The sequence below is a fragment of the Sceloporus occidentalis genome, unplaced genomic scaffold, assembly GCF_023333645.1.
Source record: "Sceloporus occidentalis isolate IW3139 unplaced genomic scaffold, rSceOcc1.0.p SCAF_4, whole genome shotgun sequence".
Classification (NCBI taxonomy): domain Eukaryota; kingdom Metazoa; phylum Chordata; class Lepidosauria; order Squamata; family Phrynosomatidae; genus Sceloporus; species Sceloporus occidentalis.
This window is the reverse complement of record NW_028316984.1, coordinates 192,191,966-192,208,368: the sequence shown is the minus strand read 5'-3', so window position 1 is coordinate 192,208,368 and position 16,403 is coordinate 192,191,966. Positions and strand designations below refer to the sequence as shown.

At 43.5% G+C, this 16,403-nt stretch overlaps 1 protein-coding gene across 1 annotated transcript in view; it reads left to right on the top strand.

Annotated features, from left to right (window-relative positions):
- The window catches only part of MTHFD1 (methylenetetrahydrofolate dehydrogenase, cyclohydrolase and formyltetrahydrofolate synthetase 1), a 113,875-nt gene that overhangs the window by 71,735 nt on the left and 25,737 nt on the right, over positions 1-16,403 (top strand). The window contains exons 20-23 of the mRNA XM_089522726.1: positions 397-508; positions 1,643-1,782; positions 4,776-4,817; positions 13,663-13,763. Coding sequence (XP_089378852.1) covers positions 397-508; positions 1,643-1,782; positions 4,776-4,817; positions 13,663-13,763 — 395 coding nt within the window. The remainder of the gene's footprint in view (positions 1-396; positions 509-1,642; positions 1,783-4,775; positions 4,818-13,662; positions 13,764-16,403) is intronic.

Here is a 16,403-nt window from a genome sequence, read left to right as displayed (position 1 = left end):
AGCCATTCTGTATACTATGAGCACCATATTATTATTATTATTATTATTATTATTATTATTATTATTATTTATATAGCGCTATAGATTTGCACAGTGCTGTACATACAAACAATAAATAGATAAGAGTAAACCTGCCCATGGCGTACAGAGATCTGTCTTGAATGGCCTTTATTTGTCTTAATAGTAAGCACCCTTTCCCACCTTCTCCACTAAATTTTAACTTTTTATACCTGCAATATTAGAACTTCACTGTTCTCTAAGATTTCATTGTCTTTTGCATGCTGCTTTGTTTAGCCAAACATGCTCCCAAACAAGTATGTGTGTGATGCTTCATGTGACAGAATACCACTTTGTCTATCTTGTTCCTCTTTTCTTTCTGCTATCTTTTTCTGCCAGGGTAACCCAGTGTTTGTCCATGCTGGTCCATTTGCCAACATCGCTCATGGTAACTCATCTGTCATAGCAGACAAGATAGCTCTGAAGCTTGTTGGCAAGGAAGGGTTTGTTGGTAAGTGTATTTCAGAGCTTGGATAACTTACATTTTTGGAATACAACTCCCAGAGTTCCTGAGATACCATGGCCAGTCTGTTTTCTGTGTGCCACCTTCATGCAAGGTTGACTTATGGAAGTTGTAGTGAAGATTGCTGGCTGAAGTGGCTTTCAAAAGGGAAGAGAGAAGTTCATGGAGGGCAGTCTATCAGTGACCATCAGCCATTACGGCTGCATGAAATCTCCATAATCAGGTGACACCTACCATTAAACATCACTTGCTGGAAACAGCTGGAGAGAGCAGGAAACAGTCTTTAGAACCTAATTGTGGGCTTTCTAAAAGCACTTGGCTAGCCATGTTACTATGAAAAAGAGCATATGTAGCAATATTGGTCTGATCATGGAGGCTTCTTCTGATGGTCTTACATTTTCGTCTTAAAGACAGGGCATGTATTTATGTAGCTGTAATGATTTTTGCTTTGGCTCCTGAACTGTTTTGAGACACAATTAAGAGTCCTGGGGTTTTTTTTAACCTATTATGCCCTGCATAACTTTGGCCCAGGCTATTTGAAGGCAGGTCTTCCCATATGAGCTGAGTTGGTGAGAATGCAGAAGAAGGCCTTTTCTATGGCTGCTCCCTTGCTCTGGAACATTCTCCTTTGGGAAGTTGCAATGGCTCCTTTTTTGCTTTCCTTTTGGCATCAGGTTAAGATCTTTCTTCTCCAACAAACCTTTGGAAAGGCTTTTAACAAATAAAGGGGGGGGGGGTTTGGTGCTGTAATATTTTAAAACTGTTTTAAAGTAAAAATTTATTTGGTTTTAATTTTGTTATTCAATTTTAATCTTAATTTTGAGTGTTTTAAACTATATGTGTGTTTTCTGCCTTTGTGTAAGCCACCTTGAGTCACAGCCTTGGAGAAAGACAGGATGTAAATAAAGAGATGGATGGATGGATGCTCTGCAAAGAAACTGAACTAGATTGCAGTGATAGCCTTGGAGCAGAAAATACAGTGCAGGACATTATAACATGCTAGGACTAAATCCTACCTCCTGGGATCACAATCTGACTTCTGGTTCCAGGATGGTTATGTCCCATTCCTAATGATGCAGTTGCTTTGTATAAGAATAATTTTGTTCTTTAATCTGCCTGCAGTGACAGAAGCTGGCTTTGGAGCTGATATTGGCATGGAAAAGTTCTTTAACATCAAGTGCCGTTATTCTGGTTTGCAACCCCATGTGGTGGTCTTGGTTGCTACTGTCCGAGCTCTGAAAATGCATGGTGGAGGGCCCATGGTGAGTGCTGGTTTTGGCAAATGTGAAGCCCAAAAGCCAGTTGTAAAGCCCCAGAGTTAGAACATGAAAGGCTCTTGAAGAATTTATCTGGTAGAATTTCAGCAACTAGATGAACCCATTGTATCCTTAACCAGTGTATTTCTAGTAGACTCGTGGTAAAACCTGTCCATTATGTTTACTTTCCTCATTTTAAAATTTTTTCCCCTCTGTGAAATAAGAATTTTTCTCCTTGTCTCATTTATGGGTGGGAAGATTGCAGAGGTATTTCTAATTGGGCATTCTCTGACTTTCCTAGGGAAGAATGAATGCTATTAGCTGAGAGCACAGGCAGCTAGAAACATGCCTGGAGGGGAGATTTTAAAATGAAAAAATAAATAGAAGAGTCCTTGTACACTTAATAAAGAAAATAGAACCCTGACCCCACATTCTTCAGTCAGACCTTTCACACACACACCTAATTATCCCCTTCTGTAGCTGGGTTCTTTCCTTTTTCTTTGGTTCATCCCCACCTGCACTGAGCTGCCAAATAAAGAAGAAAAACGAAATAATCAATCTGCCACTGTTCTGCAGCTTTCCCTTGAAGGACAAAGATGAACAGGTTTACTAGCCAATTTGTTCCATTGCTAGAGAGTGCTCTTGGCTCATCTCAGACATCTGCTTTAGCCACAGTGCTTTCTTTCTGTTTCTCATCTTACCTCTTTTGCACTTGCATGGAATTTTCTCCTCATCCCCTGTTAATCATCACTCTATTTGTTCTCATTCTTTTTTTGCTATAAGTTATGAGGCAGAAAAAGTGTGATGAATTTAAACACATAGCAACTCCATTCTGTGTCAGTGTCTACTGGGACACATCAGATGTTTGTCCAGTCATTCATCTTGAACATCGGAATTGCTCAGAGGGTTTCCAAATTGAGCTCTGTTAGGTCAGATTCAAGTCTGAAGAGGTCACAGAGATAGAATTGTCTGCCCTGGATACCAAACTATGGGAACATGCAAGAACTTCAAGGAACCATGAAATTTCATTCTTCCTCTCCTTCCATGCAGCTGGGGAAGGGTTAGGATTTGCAATTATTTTGCTTTATATTTCTCTTTAAGGCAGTTTGTTGGTCTGTCAACAAAAAAACACCTTAAAGGTGGGGTTTCTTTTTTAATGGTAACTGTAGTCTGTTTCAAACAAGCCAGTTTCACAAGACATAATTTGAATTTGTCTTGTTTAGAAATCAACAGGAGCAGCCTTACTCTGATACCAAGTGTAAGAGAAAAGAGTCCCCTGGCCTCCATTAGTCTGCTGCCATCAAGGGTGGGGAGAATGCTATCTCATCACCAGTATTGAAAAAAGATTCAGTTGTTAGTCCAAATGGCCTTGATACATAGGCTGGGCACAACTTTGTCTTTTGCTTCAGGCAGCAAAATGCCTTCGCCAGCTTTGAAATCGGCTTGCAGTTACTGTTTTATGTATGATTTCCAATCTAATATGATTCCACATCTATATTTAAGGCAAACAGGCAATAAAAAGATCTTTCCAACCTCATGGTTAGAGAAGAGGAATAGGGTTTTGTGTGATCTCTGAATGAGGACACTGAAGGAGGGCTTGCATGCTTTCTTATAAGAGGTTGCTTATGATGGACAAGGCCTCTACTGGTGATGGTGCCTCAAGGTTTATTTTTAGTTTTTTAAATTGCATCTGAATCCCACTGTGGGAGAAAGGTGGCGTATAAATCTTGGAGACAAATAAATAAATTTTTATGTAGGGAGCCTTGTTGACCTGGAGATGTCCAGAAACTGATTGACAGCCATTTTGAATTTGTGCAGAGTAGGTAACTTAATCTCATATGAACCTTGACAAAGGACATCTGTAGCCATCTGTAGAAATTCCTTATTCTTACATTCTGCGCTCAGTATGATCTTAATTCATAAAAACAAACCATCCCCCTCCTTCCCTGCCCCCATTTCTATCATGAAGATACCTATTTAATAATGGGTGAGTTATCCTTTGCTTAATTTGGAATGGAACTGGCTTAATATGAGTCCTTTTCCAAGATAAAATGTTGGGAGCATCTGCAGTGGGGAGGTAGGACTCATTTCTTCTGTCTAGTTCACTGATCTTTTGCTAATGAGATCTTTTGTATGCTGCTGGCCACTGTCTTCCCAGTCTGGCGAGTCTCCTCTTTTGGTCTCTGGACCTTGTGCTGAAAAGTAATGATGTGTCCCTGGAGGTTGTAAACAACTCGGCAACTTCATCAATAGGAAATGATTTACTATTTCATTATGTTACATGCCAAATTATGTGCAGATTTATATTGAGGATGGGGGATTAAAGAAGATTTTCTGGCAGCACAAATGTCACGCACACACACGCGCACACACACACACACACACACACACACACACACGGTGCTTTACTCTTTGCTTACACAGCTATATCGCCCTGTATGGGTGATAGTTTCCCATGGCAATCAGTTTTATCTACTGTACAGTGAAAATTAATTTATGAATATGTCATAGTTTAATAAGAAGCTTTTAAAAATTTCTGCTGTGGAATAAAACGTATGGTGCCAGAATTGGTACCTCTTACACACTGTTTCCTTCTTAGGTTCACACTAATTGTTGAATGCTTTTAAAACTTCTGCAAGCATTTCTGGATGTTCATGCTGTTACACATTTCCATTCTAATGCTTTAACATAGGTCTGTTTTTATCCAGTTTCTGATTACATGTCCATTTGTTTTCCAGCTGCAGAATTTTACTTCCAGTTGCAAATGTTTTATTCAGTAAAACCTCTGTGCACAAGTACATGCATATGCAAATATAGAAACACATATCCAGCTGGGTGGCAATTCATAATTCTGTTGTATCCTTGTAGAAAGATTCCATTCTTCTCTCCTAAACTATTTGATAAAAGACTTGCCAGTAAACTTCTGTTTTAGAAATTAAATTTGGATACAAAGAGGACTTTACTGCCCATGTATAATGTTGTCTTCATTCTCTTTGCAGGTCACCGCTGGTGTTCCCTTGCCAAAAGAATACATTGAAGAGGTAACATTGTCTTAATAGTACTATTTACTGTACCCTAATTTCATAAGATAGTGCTGTGTCCTTACCTGGGCCAAAGAACTCTCTAGTTCCTGCCGTTAGAGAAGCTCTAATTAATTAATGTCCTCATGTTAGGTGTGATCCTTTTTCATTCCTATGGCCAAAGCAAGTACGACTGTAGGATATCCAGTGAAAGAATATCTAAAGTAGCCTTAAGAACCATGCATATACTGTGGTGTCTAAATGCTGTGCTTCCATATTTAAAAAAAAATCTTTTGACTACACAGTTTTCTGGCTGGAATGACCCTAGAGGATTCTGCAAGTTAATAATAAGAATAATTTTATTTATACCCCGTCTCTCCCTTTGTGACGATCAAAGCTGGTAACAGCATACCAATGCCCCAAGGACACCCCTTTTTGGGACCACAGAGAAGCAGCATTTTGCCGCTTCTCAGTGGTCCCGAAAAGCACCGGATTGGGGGCTCTGGGCTGCCAGTGAGGCTGCCCTGGCCCCAATCCGGCGAGAAAAGGGGCGGTTGCAGGCCGCCCCTGAAGGGGCAGTCAATACCGCGCCATTAGTACAAAAAACATTACTAAAGATTCTGTATGGTGTGGTATGGTAGGAGGTCAATGGGGGATGACACCATGAGTTATGGCACCAGGTGACTCCAAACCTAGTGACACCACTGATTAGCTTAATGGTAGAACACAAGCTCTGCCTGCAGAAATTTCCAGGTTTCCATCTCCAGCATCTCCAGATAGGATTTGAGAAAATCTCTTGTTTGGCAATGATGTTCTGTCTAAGTTTTCAACCAGTGTGGCCACTATACTGGATAAAGCAATAACACTATTTCCTGTGTTCTTATCTCCTTGTGTGGTTTAACATCCAGGAAAGTACAGAAGCCTAATATGCAAAAGAAAGGAGAGAAAGGAACATGCAACTCACAGCTCACTTGGGAGCTAATAAGCCATGATTTACAGCTAAAGTCATGTGACTTCTGAACTCAGCCACAGAAATTTACACACATGCATCACACATTTTCAAGCACAATTCAAAGTGCTAGTTATAATAATAATAAATAATAAAAATTTTATTTATACCCCGCCCTTCCGGGTGATCAGGGCGGCTAACAGAATGCACCGAAGCGCAAACAACATAGAAGATTAAAAACGTACATTAACAATAATAACAATCCTTAAAAACAATAAAAAAAAACCCCTTAGCCCAACCTCACGGCCACGAGAGAGGAGGGAGGCCCGCAGGATGTTTAGTCGGGGAATGCCTGATTAAATAGGAAGGTTTTTAGACCCTTCCTAAATTGGGCCAGGGTGGTAGATGAGCGGAGCTCCGTGGGCAACGTATTCCAGAGGGCTGGGGCAGCTGTGGAAAAAGATCTTCTGGCAGTAGCAGCCAACCTAGCCCCAGGCACCTTCAGGATTTGCTGCCCAGATGTTCTGAGGGTGCGAGGCGGAATGTACGGGGAGAGGCGGTCCTTCAGGAATCCTGGGCCCAAGCCATTTAGGGCTTTATAGGTGATAACCAACGCCTTATATTGCGCTCGGAAGCGAATGGGCAGCCAATGGAGATCTTTAAGCACGGGAGTTATATGGCTGGTCCTGGGAGCACCAGTGACCAGCCGCGCTGCCATGTTCTGCACCAGTTGCAGCTTCCGAGTTTGGTATAAGGGTTGCCCCATGTAGAGTACATTACAGAAATCCAGTCTCGAAGTTACCAGAGCGTGTACAACAGTTTCAAGGTCCCTCTGAGCCAGGTATGGGCGCAGCTGGCGAATCAGCCGAAGCTGATAACAGGTACTCTTGACCGTCGCATTCACCTGAGCAGTCAGGTGAAGGGAAGAGTCAAGAAGCACCCCCAGACTGCGCACGGAGTCCTTCACGGGGAGCGTGACCCCATTCAGGACAGGTGGAACCACCGTCATTCCTGGTCCAGGGGAACCTATCACTAGTACCTCCGTTTTTTCTGGATTAAGCTTGAGTCGGTTTTCCCTCATCCAGCCCATTACTGACTCCAGACAGGCCACGAGAGGAGAGACGCCATCCCCGGTCACTGCATCAGTCGGAGACATAGAGAAAATAATTTGGGTGTCATCAGCGTACTGATAACCCCGCGCCCCATATCTCCGGATGATCTCTCCCAGCGGTTTCATGTAAATGTTAAATAGCATGGGGGACAAAATGGCTCCTTGAGGGACCCCAGTTTTAAGGGCCCGCTCGCTGGAGCACACGTCCCCCAGCTGCACCATCTGGGACCTCCCAGAGAGGTAGGAGCGGAACCACTGGAGCGCAGTGCCCCCGATTCCCACCTCAACCAGGCGCCCCAGAAGGATACCATGGTCTATGGTATCGAAAGCCGCTGAGATGTCCAAGAGCACCAACAGGGACACGCTTCCCCTGTCAATGCCCAGACGGAGATCATTGACCAAGGCGACCATGGCTGTCTCAACCCCGTGACCCGCCCGGAAGCCAGTTTGAAATGGGTCCAGATAATCCGTTTCATCCAAGACCGCCTGAAGCTGGATCGCAACCGCCCTCTCGATCACCTTCCCCAAAAATGGTAGCAGCGACACCGGCCGATAATTATTATGAACCAGGGGGTCAAGGGAGGGCTTTTTTAGGATCGGTCTTACTATGGCCAATTTAAGATCCGATGGAAATCGTCCATCCCTGAAAGATGTATTAATTATCCGGCGTAACAGAAGTGTCACCGCCGGTCCCCCCTGGACCGCTAACCATGAGGGACAGGGATCAAGAGAGCAGGTTGTTTTCCGAACACTTCCGAGGATCTTGTCCACATCCTCGGTACTCACCGACTCAAACTGATCCAGTATAATATAGTCCACGGAGGCTCTGGACGCTTCTACCCTAGGTTCTGCGATAATGTCGGCGTTCAGACCTTCGCTTATACGAGAAGTTTTATCCACGAAAAAGTCGTTAAACAAGTCACAGCAGGCCTTAGAGGGTTCAAGGATCTGGTTCAGGGCGGGAGGGAGCTGAGTTAGCTCCCTGAACAACTCTGCTGGACGCGACTCCGCGGACGCAATACGAGCACCATAGAACGAATTCTTTGTTGCTCGTATTGCCTCTCCATAGTCCTCTAACAGTCGGTCTAGGAGAGTCTTGTCGCTTAAGCGAAGGTGTTTCCGCCAACGGTACTCTAGCCGTCGCAGAGCCCGCTTCCTCGCCCGGAGATCTTCCGTATACCAGGGCTTGCGTTTGGAAGCGGGCCTGAGAGGGCGCTTGGGAGCGATTCTGTGTATAGCCCCAGAGAGACCGGTATTCCAGATACCGGTAAGGGCATCAACAGAGTCGCCGTCATTACCAACCGTGAGCCCTTCTAAGGCTTCTTGGAACCTCTCAGGTTCCATCAGCCTTCGAGGGTGGACCATCCTAATTGGTCCTCCACCCCCGGGGGGGATCTGGGTAGAAGCCTTGATTATCACCTCTACCAGGAAATGATCCGTCCATGACAAGGGGGAAATATCAGCTATTTCCACCCACGGATTTTCCGCCTCCGAACAGAAGACCAGATCGAGAGTATTACCTGCGCAATGCGTGGGACCCTGTATCAGCTGGGACAGGCCCATGGCCGCCATGGTCTCCATGAATTCCCGAGCCGCACCAGATGGAACAGAGCTTGTCGTGAGGGAGATGTTGAAGTCACCCAGGACAAGAAGCCTGGGCGCCTCCAACATCAGCTCAGCAACCAGCTGTGTCAGCTCGTTAAGGGAGTCCGCTAATGCACGGGGTGGCCGGTACACTAACAGAATCCCTAGACTGTCCCTAGCCTTTAGGGTCAGGTAAATACACTCGATATAGGTGGTCTGTCGGAGGTGGTTCCTGGTGAGGGACACGGTGTTCCTATATACCAAGGCCACACACCCCCCCCGCCCACCTAACCTGCGCTGGTCCTTCACCGAGTACCCGGCAGGGAGGGCCTGAGCCCACACAGCATCCCCTTCAGGCCCCAGCCAGGTCTCGGTTATGCAAGCCAGGTCACACTTTGAGTCCTCCAGGAGATCCTGGAGGATGTGGGTCTTGTTATTAATAGACCTGGCATTGCACAGGAGCAGCGACAGGGTTTGTGGCACGGTTGGAATGCCCCTCAGGTCCTTCAGGTTGGGAGGGGGACAGGAAGGCGAGATAGATATGACGCATCTATCCCGTCTTCCCCTGGAACGAAAGTCCCTTCTCCCACCGCCATACCTCCCCCTGCCCCACACAACCTCGATTGGGGCTCCGCCCACCAAGGTGTTATGACCTATAAAGCCCTGTAACTCTTTGGTTTGGGCTATCTGACTGATTTTTCTTGTCCTCCTTCCATGTCTTCAGCTTACGTCAATTGCTCCAAATTGAGTTCAGAGTACAAAAGTAGTTTGTACTCAGTTAACTCAGCAGTGGGAGGAAGAAGGGGGGAATCTTGCCTTTCCCAGTAGGCTCAAGCAAAAGCAAACTGTTGCAGCCTCTCCTCACTTCTGTGTTCTTCCTCATTAACAGTTTTTGCCACCTTGATCACATGTGTTCTGGTTTTTGTTTGTGAAATATTGGTGGGGGCCAGTGTGGTGTAGTGATTTGAGCATTGGACTATGACTCTGGAGACAGGGTTCAAACCCCCTTTCGGCCATGAAAACCCACTGGGTGACCTTTGGCCAGTTACACTCTCTCAGCCTCAGATGGCAAAGGCAACCCCCCTCTGAAGAAACATGCCAAGAAATCTCCAGGATAGGTTCACCTTAGGGTCTACATAAGTCAGAAAAGACTTGAAGACATAGAATATACACCCATACATGCCTTTTTTGAGCAAAAGGAAAGGAAAAGGCCAACTTCCAGGTTATTTTCCAGTTTTTAAAAAAAATTCTTCTCCAATGCCTAGCAGAGTTTGGAGACAAAAAGAATCAGGACAGTATTGTTCCTCTCACCACTCCTTTTAGAGGTATGGGAGGTGGCCTTTTTAGTTTAATTTTTATTTTATATATATATATATATATATATATATATATATATATATATATATATAATTGAGCAGCTGGAGGCACACTTGGGTGGTTTTGAGTGTGGTCGCAGAGGTTCAAAACTGGCCTTGGGAATACACTTTGCCCACGCTTGGTATGAGTGGTATTTTTATCAGAGTCTCTCATCTATCCACTCCTAGCCCTGATCCCTGGTTCAAGTTAATCTGTGTATGAAAAAATGCTGACCAAAGTAGCACTCAGTGCACAAAATATATAGGTAGGAATTCTAAATGTGATCTTTTCAGCAGCCGAGATCTTGCTTCCTAGTAGAAGCTGTAATGTTTCATTTTTAAAATGGCACTTTGGCCTATTCTTCTAAACAACTTACTCAACACTCCAAGTTGGCCTTTTCTTCCAAAGTGCTTTGTTTTTCATGCTAATGGATATTCTCTCTGTGACTTCTTCACTGCTCAAGTTTTGCATTTTAAACCTAAAGTGCTTTGGGAAGGGTGGGTGTGAAGTCATTTGAGTAGAATGGCAGACTGTGGCTGCATCTGCACTGCAGAAATTATCCCGTTTGACGCAACTTTAACTGCCACGGTTCAATGCAATGGAATTCTGGGAACTGTAGTTTGTTGTGGCGCCAGAGCTCTCTGACAATGAAGATTAAATGTCTCACAGAATTACAATTCCAGGATTCGGTGGCCTTGAGCTACAGCTGTTAAAGTGTTGTCAAACTGGATTATTTCTGCAGTGCGGATGCAGCCTGTGAGTAAAATTAAAGGTAGACCTTTGGCTCTGTAAACTAGAATTGCCAGAATGAAAGCTAGAGAGGGTTCTTGTAACTTTAATGGTTGTGTAGAACAGGAAATTTCCCTAAGTGTTGCTTGTCATGCAACACCTACTCAGAGTCCCTCTTTTTCACAACAGAAGCATTCTCCACTTTTCACTTTGTCAACCCAAGCCAAAGAAACTGGTTTATGGGAAAATTACAGTGGGCCCTCCACATTGCTGGGATTAGGGGAGCAGGACGCCCATGAAAGTGGAAAAGCCACAAATAAAAAAAACACTATTTTTACCTGAGAGGACACCTCTTTAGGAATCTCTATGTCCTTATATCGTCCCATTCATGCGATGAGGGGAAAGATTATCACACCACGTGCGCTTTTCCTGTTCTTCTCCCGTCCACAAAGTGTAATGGACACATCATTTGGTATTAACAGATATCTTAAGAGGTCTCAAAGGAATCCTGGAAAAAGTTATGAAAAAGATCACCACAGAGCCTTTTTATGTAACTTTTTAAAGATGTTTTTATAAGACCATGTTCAAATAGGATGGATTATCCAATAGATTGCGGACCTGTACAGACGAGCAGGAAGGGGCAGCAAGACACTGCCCCTTTCTGCTCCAGATCATTGCCACAGCAACCACATGGGCATGGCAATGATCCACTCCAAAAAGGAGCCACGAAACGTAGCTCCTTTCCACTGCCAAGGCACCAGTAGCACCCTGGAGCAGCATAGTGACATCTCTTGTGTGCTGTGCCATTTGGACAAGGCATGTCATCAGTGTGCGCTGTCTGAATGTGCGTGTATTCAAAATAGCACCAGGAGAGTGTGGAGCGTGTGGACACTCTGCTATCCCAAGCCCTAATATTGGTCCAAGGCCATCGCAAAGCAGCATTCTGTACCAAGCCTAAGTCATATATATAGAATCAGATGCTAGATATTGGATGTACAATTGCGTAAAAACTTATACAGTCTGCTCTCCCTATACGTGGGGATCCGTTCTGGACTTCCCCACATATGGGGAAAAGAGCATGTGCTCAAGCCTCATAGGAAATATTTAGGCACATGCACGTGGCGGTGCGCAGGACGCACGCCGCAAGTATGCGCCTCATTATTTCCAGTGGGGCTTGCCTTCTGTATAAGCTCAAAGCCACAGAAAGCAAGCCCAACTATGAGGAGGGCTGACTGTATTGAATTTTGGGGATTGCCCAAAGATTTTGGATAATATTGTGGAAATTACTTAATATAAAATAAGATTTGTTCTTGTGGTTATTCTGTTTGCAATGTGAAAGCCAAAGTCAACCAAGACGGTACAAATTATTATAAACCTGGAATAGTGATTAGTCACAAATAGAAACTCAAAAAGACCTCAATTCTGAGAAACTGAGGGTATAAGATATGGCTTACATCAGTGGTTTGTAACATTTGCTTTACCAGGGAACCCTTTGAAATATATTTTGTTGCTGGAGGTGCCCAAGACTTAACTCAAGATTTAAAAATTTAAATTGCATCAAATACTATACTTATTATTACTTATTCCTGCTTCATTGTCACTGCCACATTTTAACCTACCCATTGGCCTGTGATGAAGGATAAATCCAGGAGTCACTGCTGCAACCGGCCCAGCCAGCTGGGACATTTTTAGTCCCTTCAATCCAGGATTTTCCAGGTTTTCTGGGACAAGCAGCAACCCTACCCAGGGAGCATGACAGCAGCAGCACCCAGCAGAGGAATGAGGGAAGGGGCTCCTCTCCCTACCGCTTGGCCCGGCCACCTTCCTAGGCTCATTCCCTATGTTGTGCCTGGTACCTTAGCCACAGAAAAAAGATACAGGGAGGATGGCCAGTCAGAAAAAGATGCAGCAAGCCAGCAACACCCTCAGGTCCCCCTTTGAGGATGGCATGGTCCACCTAGGGGTCTGTGAACCACAGGTTAAGAAACACTAGCTTACATACTAAAAGACATTATTAGATTTGGAGAAAGCAGACAAGGCAATAAGAGTCCCATTGGCAAATGGGGTCTCTGTGTAAAGTTTTTATTATCCCTTTATTGTCAATTTTGATCTAGGGATTCTTCCTTAACCTTGCCTAGATATCCCTGACATTTTCTGGTAGACTTTTTTCCTCCCTTCCTTTCTGGTGGTCTAGCCTTGGTTAGAATCCAAAATCATATCATATCAAGAGCTTTGAACATCTGAATGGTTTTAATAGGGAATGGTTTGAAATGCCATATTTGAAAGTATTGTGTAGCTCTGCATGCATACAATACATAGTGTGCATATACAGCTGTCTCGATACACAGATTCACACCCACACGCATATATACTGACAGAGGCTTTTCTTGTAGTGTGTATTTCACTGAGGGTGGATTTTTGTTGTTTGAAATTTGGTTTTAGTATGTTAGCAATAGTTGTAAGATGTTTTAGGGTAATTGAAGTTGGGTTAAAATTAGATGGTTCTCCTGCAATCCATACAGCTGGTCTGTAAGATAGACCTCTATTACTCTCACATTGCAGGTAGAAGGGCATGATTTAAACATAATTTTCTCACTTTGCATCTTGTTAGTATATGGGCTATGTCGTGTCAGCTCCAATATGTTTAGTCTTCATAGCTCTGTAAGACTGAAATAGGTTCAAAGCATGCCATTCCCAAAAAGTTTTTATTTGCAGCCCTGGAAATTAGGTGCTAATGACTAACAACAACTCCAAGTATGTGTCATGAGCTTTCATGTATTCTTGAGTTGCTTCCATTGAAAAGCTATTGGTGCTTGTCTCCATTTTTCTTAGTCTCTTTCATGCGAAGCTGCTTTCCAGCACTTGAAAGTGAGAATTCTTTTGTTGCAGCTGTTCCAATTTTGAGCATTTCTTTCACTTCGGGTACTTTTAAAAAAAATCTCATTTTTCCTTGCAAGCAAGTGACATTTCTGAAAAGATGTACCTTAGCAATAGATTTTTATTTTTTCTTCCATTTGTGTACCATTGTTCTTTAGCATAAGCTATTTTTCATACAGCAGATTGTAAAGAAGCACTGTAAGTGTTTTTTGTTCCCCAGACTAAATCCCTTTTCCCTTCTTTCCTCTTTTCTTATACAGAACCTTGTGCTTTTGGAGAAGGGTTGCAGTAACTTGCGTAAACAAATCCAAAATGCCAAGACCTTTGGTGTCCCAGTGGTAGTTGCAGTAAATGCATTCAAGTAAGTAGGATTAAGTCCTGGTCTACCTCGGGATGAAAATGAGCTGCTAGAATCCTGAGGTGATATTCTGGATTTATACCACTTCAGTTTCCATGGGATGACATTTTTAATACACCATAAAATAATAATTCCTGCAGTTAAAATACCAGCACATTGAAAAATTGGTTGGGCTAAATTGTTTTTAATGCATTGTAGTGGTCTTCCCCAACTTCATGCTACTGAGAAGTTTTTAATTGCAACTCTCATCATCCCAGACATTGGGCCATGTGGGCCATGTAGACTGGGCCTGATATAAGGTTGTAGCCCAACATCTGGGGAGCACTGACTTGGAGAGGGCTGCAACATCACTACCATTTTCAGGCTGAAATGGTATCTGTTGTACCAACGCATCATCTTCATTCTGCTCCCTATGTAATAGACCAGATCTGAGCAAGTAGCTGGATGTCCATGTATTCTGTATAGCAGAGGTGGGAATCATGCAGCCCATGGGGTGTACACATCTCTTTGAGCAATTTGATGGAGACTGTCCTGACCTGCCATTTTTTCAAAAATGTGGTTTGGAAAAATGTTTTATTGATCACAAGTAGGCTCCAGGGGGCCATGGTTTTGACCATAAGCAAAAATAATTCTTAAAGATAACTGAATTCCATTTGCTAGAAAAAACCAACTTATATTTGCCATGAGCCCACTGAGACATGGGAGGTGTTGAAAATGATCCTCCAAACCATGATACATTCCCACCCATGCCCTATGAAAGAGTTGGGCAACTGCAGAAGCCAGAGACACATTTTTATGGGCATCCAGAGCAAGTCCAAGTTTGCAGTCCCACTCAAAATGGAAATAGGAAGTGAAATTGCATCACTTTCTGTTACAATTTTTGGAGGAGCTTTAGAGGAAAACACAGGTATCTGGAGGTAGTACAGGGTTCTGAGGAGCAGGGCTTACAATTAGGCAAGGCCTTATAGTTAAGCCCCGACATTTCATTTATAAAATTGGAAGTGCTTTCTCTAAACCTTTTCCTATGATAAATTAGGCCTAATATATCATAGGGGATGTGTGTGTGTGTGTGTGTGTGTGTGTAGTGTGCAGATGCAAAACAAAGCATGTTTATTTATTTAGTATCCCTCCATTCTCCCAAGATTGGGATGCAAGATTTTGCAGCATGTTAAAATCCCTAATAAAACAAAGTAAATTATTAATATAATGTTACACTAATTTAAAACATTTGAACACTTCACACACTATCTTAATACATATTTCATAGAAAGGCAGGAGCAAACCATCTCTGAGTATTCCTTGCCTAAGGAAACCATGTGAAATTCATGGCGTCACCATATGTTGACAGATGACTTACACACAGAAGCCTAAACTATCAAAACCAAATTCACACATGTAAGTAGATAATTAGGTAGCTTATTGAAACGTGGGAACCCATTCACATGCCAGCCATTTGTGAGCATTGCCCTCTACCTTCTACCATGCCATCTGTGAATCCTCCAGCATGTGTTTTTCCCCTCATACGTTCCTGTTGAAATGTAATAATATGGCTACATGATGTTTCCATGAACTGCACAAAATTGTAAGTGAGAGATTTTGTTGCAACAGCTCTCTGCCCTTTTTAACCTTGAAATAAGACAGAATGCCTTGTTTAATCAAGCAGTGCTTTTTTATGCTTGCCAGCTGAATCGAGGGAGGTGATAGTGGGGGATGTCATGAAGATTAAATGCTTAATGGATGGCAGTGAGCATTTACAGAGTAAAAATTAAATGTCCCTTTACTTCTCCTGCTTTCAACATGAAAGATTTGATTTATGTTTTACGTCACCCTGGCTCAGGACAGTGGAGCTTGTTTGAGCTTGTTTTCTGCTGCTCCAGAGACTAGGACCCGGAGCAATGGATGCAAACTGCAGGAAAAGAGATTCCACCTCAACATTAGGAGGAACTTCCTGACAGTAAGGGCTGTTCGACAGTGGAACAAACTCCCTCGGAGTGTTGTGGAGTCTCCTTCCTTGGAGGTCTTCAAGCAGAGGCTGGATGGCCATCTCTCGGGGATGCTTTGATTGTGTTTTCCTGCATGGCAGGGGGTTGGACTGGATGGCCCTTGTGGTCTCTTCCAACTCTACGACTACGAGTCTATGATTCTATGACTCTAGAGACCAGGGATAAATTCCTGCTCAGCCATGAAACCCAAGGGTGACCTTGGGCAAGTCATATGCTCTCAGCCTCAGGGGAAAGCAATGGGAAGCCTCCTACCATGAAAACCCCACAATAGTTAGGGCTGCTATAAGTCAGAAACGACTTAAAGGCACATCACACACACACACACACACCATGTTCTGTGAGCATAATATAGCATAATATAGCCCCCAGAGATCTTGATTGCCCTTTGGGGGGAATTTCATTTAAAAAAATTCAGCACCCCGGGCCAGTTGAGGCAAGAGAGGGGCTCTTTTGAACAGGACCTTACTTCTGGATAACTTCTGGGTCTAAAAAATCTTCCTGGAACTAAAATGGCAATAGTGGCAATAATGCCCCATAGAGGGTGTTTAGGGGCAAAAATTTAAATGGGGGAGTAAAAGCCTCCCCAGGTGAGCCCTCTAGCCTTCAAATGTTGCCCCCCTCAGTTCTAGATGTACAGATT